Source organism: Bufo bufo, chromosome 7, assembly GCF_905171765.1.
Source record: "Bufo bufo chromosome 7, aBufBuf1.1, whole genome shotgun sequence".
NCBI classification, from domain to species: Eukaryota; Metazoa; Chordata; class Amphibia; order Anura; family Bufonidae; genus Bufo; species Bufo bufo.
The window spans coordinates 32,830,393-32,836,392 of record NC_053395.1 but is presented as its reverse complement, the minus strand read 5'-3'; the positions used below and the strand labels follow the sequence as shown (position 1 = coordinate 32,836,392).

At 47.7% G+C, this 6,000-nt stretch overlaps 1 protein-coding gene across 1 annotated transcript in view; it reads right to left on the bottom strand.

Annotated features, from left to right (window-relative positions):
• Positions 1-262: 262 nt before the first annotated feature.
• IQCE (IQ motif containing E) overlaps positions 263-6,000 on the bottom strand; it is a 29,085-nt gene continuing 23,347 nt past the window's right edge. Inside the window, exons 20-24 of the mRNA XM_040441112.1 lie at positions 4,282-4,395; positions 3,545-3,663; positions 3,059-3,168; positions 1,302-1,427; positions 263-1,214 (exon numbers count right to left, since the gene is read on the bottom strand). Coding sequence (XP_040297046.1) covers positions 1,111-1,214; positions 1,302-1,427; positions 3,059-3,168; positions 3,545-3,663; positions 4,282-4,395 — 573 coding nt within the window. The 3' untranslated portion in view covers positions 263-1,110. The remainder of the gene's footprint in view (positions 1,215-1,301; positions 1,428-3,058; positions 3,169-3,544; positions 3,664-4,281; positions 4,396-6,000) is intronic.

Below are 6,000 nucleotides of genomic sequence, written 5' to 3'. Positions count from 1 at the left end.
TCTCCTTACCCTCACACTGTGCACGCGCAGATTGTAAAATCCTTACCCCTGAGAGCGCACGCGCGGTGTCCGTGCGCGTGTCCATGAGTCAACTCTCACTGTAATTTTACCTTACTCATGCCCTGGTACTGCGCTTGCGCAGAGGCGCACACCCCTGGAAGTCACGTGGGGTAAGGGAATCTGACGAGGTAAGGTTTTCTGACAGAACACCGAGGCGGCTTGGGCACCTGTAGCAAACACGCCGCCCCTGGGCACTTGCAGAAAACACGCCGCCCCTGGGCACTTGCGGTGGCTCATTTGCATATCTTTAAAACTTTGTTTTTGGTGCTTTGGAGACTCTCAAAAACAAAACAACGGTAACATCAGCGTCATGTGCTTGTGTCCGACAGAGCTTTATAATCAGTTTAAAACCTGTCAAGTAGGTGACGGGCTCCCTTTAAGCCATATTATTATCAGTTTGGTAAGAGTTTAGCTATAATGAGTGTTTATGAGGTCAGGAGATCAGAGATAAGGCTGACGGGACTGAGAAGTGATACCCTGCAAACAGACTGATTTTTTTAAACCCTGTATCACAAAAACGGCTGAACATTTTTAATAAAGACCAACTGAAAAAAAATATTTTTTTTTAGCCCAAAATGAGCAAAATGCAATAACAAAAATGCCCCGAAGGTGACCATAGCCTTTAATTAGACATTACTGAATTACATAGTGCTATAAGTACCGGTATGTCTGGCAGGAGCCATCATTTCATGGGAATTCAAGACGGCTCCTAACCGTATATCCATAATAGGTGTATCCATAAAATTCCTAAAAATCAAAAGGCGTTTGGGGTTTACATGATGTGGAATCTCTGGGGATTTTCTGCACGGAATCTGCACTGAAACGCCTCAGCAATTTACAGTACGGTGCACGTGGATGGGGTTACTTATTAAAGGCATGCTGTAGGTTTTTATAATCTGGATGTAGAAGCGGATTGGCTACGAATTCCCGATTGGAGAAAGTCTGCAGTGTGCGGCCTACTAGAAAGAGTGCAAATATTAAACATTTTCACCAAAAGGAACCTGCGCCCAGTCAGTGTTTGAAGGCACTAGCGATAGAATTTCAGCCATCTTAAAAACCAGAATCCTTCCTCCTTGCCGGTCGGGATGGAGACACAATGATGAGGTCATCAGAATCGTCGGAGGTTGGGTCTTCAGTGGGTGGATGGGACTTGCCTGTACAAGCATAAAGATTTAGATACACAGGGGAAAGTGTATTTTAGGAAACAACGCGGGACTCTGCCATTATCCGGGGTCATATACCTGATGGTGACCGCCGTGACACTGAAGTCTGGGAGCTTGGCCTCTTGGTTTTAGTCTCCTCTTCTTCTTCTTCAGATACCAGCTCTTCAATAAGGTCCTCACTGCTCTCTCCACTGCTTCCACTGGCTGTGAAGTCAAATAAAATGGTGATTTCCTGTCTGATAGTACACGGTGTGTGAATCTAACACATCCCATGCTTTACCGGATATCAGCCACCACATATGCCAACAGGTTGCCCACTCCTTTACAAGTAATGGGATATCATCAGCAATAAGGCATATGGGCATCATTGGGGTGGGGTGGGGTGGGGGGTTCCCACGAGCTGTTAAAGGGGACCTGAGCCTTTAATGCAAACAAGAAGGTGCTGCAGCGCTTCTCAAAGAGCTCTGCACCTTCCTCTTCCAACGGCTCTGCTCTTCCTGCATGCGGATCCATAGAAAGTATATGGGATCCGTACTACGTAGGCTGAGCAGAGCTGATGAAGGCCGAAGGAAGGTGCAGAGCGTTCTCAGAAGCACTGCTCACCTTTGTGCTTGCATTAAACCAGAGATGCCCAACCTGTGGCCCTCCAGCTGTTGCAAAACTACAACTCCCAGCATGCCCGGACAGCCTACAGCTATCAGCCTCCAGCAGGGCATGATGGGAGTTGTAGTTGTACAACAGCTGGAGGGCCACAGGTTGAGCATCTCTGCATTAAAGGTTTAGGTCCCCTTTAGTAAAGAGTGGCTCTTGCTCTGGTGGACACAGCCCATCCATGTATTAAAGGGCATCTGTCAGCAGTTTTGTACCTATGACACTGGCTGACCTGTTACATGTGCACTTGGCAGCTGAAGACATCTGTGTTGGTCCCATGTTACATAGTAACATAGTAACATAGTAACATAGAGAAAAAATGATGTTTTAATATATGCAAATGAGCCTCTAGGAGCAACGGGGGCGTTACCATTACACCTAGAGGCTCTGCTCTCTCTGCAACTGCCGCGCCCTCTAATTGACAGGGCCAGGTGTGATGACGTTTTGACTGCCAGGTCCTGTCAAAGCACAGAGGTCGCGGCAGTTGCAGAGAGAGCAGAGCCTCTAGGTGTAATGGTAACGCCCCCGTTGCTCCTAGAGGCTCATTTGCATATATTAAAATACATTTTTCTCAGCAATGAGGGCACATATGAACATGGGACCAACACAGATGTCTTCAGCTGCCAAGCGCACATGTAACAGGTCAGCCAGTGACATAGGTACAGATCTGCCGACAGATGCCCTGTAAGCAGTGGGCCAGTCCCCTGAACGACTACACTTCTCCAGCAGTGGTGACTACAGGAGAAAAGCAAGGTCAATTGCAGCTTTCCTGAGTGATGAAGAGCACTTCTTCGCTGATGCACACTGTGCATTTGATGGTCCAGGACACTTCCTGCATGCCCAGCCCTGTCCTTGGATAGGCCAGCACGGCTCACATGAGTAATGCTGACCAATCCGAGGGGAGCAGGAAGCGTCTTAGACTACCAAATGCACAGTATGCCTCAGGTAGTCTGTGAAGCGATGCAGCCATCTTGGATGGCAGAAGAGGAGCACTGAAATTGGCAGATCTGCAGATGAAAAAATGAAAAGGCCACCAGGTAAGTGTTCTGTTCAGGTTAATGTGATTTTTTCACTTGGGTCACTTTAAGTAAAGCGCAGATATGCCTGAAATCACTAGACTGTGTCTGACCCTCTGGGGGAATCACGGTAACCAGAGAAGATAAAGCAGGAGGTCGGCAAATTACCTAGTGAGTGATGTCGACTCTGCCCGGAGGACTTCCTGGAGACTGGAGATCTTGTATTGGATCTGGGACTCTTCCGGAGCGGGCTCTCTCTGCCTTTCATCTCGTTAGGCCTGACATAAGAGCAGATGTCAGTGCAGTCAGCATCGCAGGAGCGGCCGCCGTGGTCTTACCGTCATGCAGTCTAATAAAGAACATTCCACCGCACACGAGTAATTCCTGCGTGTTTACATGTCGGATGGCAGGATATGTGACACATGTTAGGAGAGGAAGCCCAGTCCTAGTAAACACATGGTAAAACTAGTGCAAAGGCAAAGTGAAGGAGACGCCCAATCACAATCCACCATTTTCCCACTTTGGAAAACAGCAGCACCCAACGTCCGCCTGATGGGCTGCGATGAGGAGCTCTTTGCTCTAGTTTTATTACATTAGTGTGTTCTGTGACGCCCGTAATACATTCTGTAGCATCAGTTCTGATGAGACTTGTACCTTTGTCCAAGCATTTTTGTGCGGGTTAAATGCGCCCGAAAAGAGGACTGAAGGAAGGTCACGGGGTCTTCATCTTTGCTGGTCTCTGGTAGGTCTGTACTGTCAGATGTGCTGCTGTCCTGCAGGAAAAGCACAACACAAGAATGAAAGGGCATCTGTCAGCAGTTTTGTATCTGACACTGGCTGACCTGTTACAGCTGAAGGCATCTGTGTTGGTCCCATGTTCATATGTGCCCGCATTACTGAGAAAAATATAGTTTTAATATATGCAAATGAGCCTCTGGGAGCAAGGGGGGCGTTGCCATTACACCTAGAGGCTCTGCTCTCTCTGGACTTTGATTGACTGAGGCAGGTGTGATCAGTGTGGAGGGTGCAGCAGTTCCAGAGAGAGCAGAGCCTCTAGGTGTAACGGGAACACCCCTGTTGCTCCTAGAGGCTCATTTGCATATATTCCAATATATCATTTTTCTTAGCGATACGGGCTAATCGATTCATTTTTCATGGGACTGTCAGAGAAGGGCAAGTACGGCGGTCAGCTATCTCCGTCTGTACCACAGATAATAAATGCAGTGGCAGCCGACTGCACCACCTGCCGCTCCATTCATATGAAAGCAAGAGACCCCCTTTCTTGTGATCGGTGGGGGTCGCAGCGGTCAGACCCCCACTGATCAGATACTTATCCTCTATCCTGTGGAGAGGGGATACGTTTTTATCTTGGCACAAGAAACTGTACTTACCTGCAGGGTGAGGCTGCTGGATCTGGGGGACCTTGAACGAGGGGCAGCGGCGGGAGATATCATTTTGTGTCTTGCGAGGTGACCTCGTAAGGCTGCTTGAAGGAACACAGTTGTCTGTGAAAGGAGTGAATTACAATTCCACAGGTGAGATTTCCACCCCGTGACGGTATGTCGGCAGTGCATACTGTAGTATATATCGTCACATGCATACATTTTATGGGTATACACAGACAGGACCTCATTTCAGTTACACTTCGGTAAGTCCTACGTTTCACACTACACCGACTAGAAGCCTCGCACCGCGCTGATGTCATGATCACATAATCGTCTCCTTTGTCCAGGAGTCCATCTGTCTAGTGGTTTAATATCTGGAGCACTAGGTCGGAGCTCAGATATCAGCAGCTGTCTGGCTTCCATTTACTGGCACGTCACCCACTCCATTTATGTTATACGGACTGCTGACACTAAGAAAATCGGTCTCGCAGGCTCATTAATAAGTCTGGTGGACATTCCCACCCTCGGAGGCTATAAAACAAGCAGACGCCAGGTCTTCCAAGTGTCACAGCGCTAATAAGTCTGCCCCCTGTGTGGTCTGCGATTTTGGGCCAGTGCAACAATATGGTGATCTATTGTAAAAAATAGAGGATTCATTCTTATTACACTCAATCCTTCCTGCTCCTCCATTCTAAAAAGAGGCTTTCTATGTTTTAAAGGGCATCTGTCAGCAGTTTTGTACCTATGACACTGGCTGACCTGTTACATGTGCGCTTGGCAGCTGAAGGCGTCTGTGTTGCTCCCATGTTCATATGTGCCCGCATTGCTGAGAAAAATTATGCTTTAATATATGCAAATGAGCCTCTAGGAGCAACGGGGGCGTTACCATTACACCTAGAGGCTCTGCTCTCTCAGCAAATGCCGCGCCCTCTGCACTTTGATAGACAGGGCCAGGCAGTGTAAACGTCATCACATCTGACCCTGTCAATCAAAGTGCAGAGGGCGTGGCAGTTGCAGAGAGAGCAGAGTCTCTAGGTGTAATGGTAACGCCCCCGTTGCTCCTAGAGGCTCATTTGCATATAATAAAACATTATTTTTCTCAGCAATGCGGGCACATATGAACACGGGACCAACTCACATGCCCTCAGCTGCCAGGTGCACATACAACAGGTCAGCCAGTGTCATAGGTACAAATCTGCTGACATATTGTACACAGTTACATCATTGCAGCAGCCTGTCAACACAGACCCGGGCGGCAGCTCCAGAAACGGCGGGGGATTAAGTGGTGAGCATACAATCTTTTATAATCTTATACAAACTTTATTATTTTAACACATTTAGGGGCTTTTAAAATAAAGTTGGAGAACCCCTTTAAGGAGGTGCCCATAGAATCTAGCAGACACTATGCCGGCTACTTTAGTAGTTTAATGTTCTCTCGTCTTACAAGGTCATTTTTTATCATTATCATCAGAGCAGAGTGGGTGCAGCTGTGAAGTCTGGCCGTGTAAAACAGGTTCTCCAAGTGGTTTTATTGTATAAAAAAAAAAAAAATTATAATCTGAAATCGTGCCGAGACTGGCACCACCTGACGGCTGCCAACACACACACACACTGCCACTGTGTCAGCAGACTGCAAATCTGGACAGATGATCTACCGCAGGCAGTGGCTGCTGCCGTCTATTACATGACAATGTCAGGCACTATGGGGCGGATTTATTAAGACCG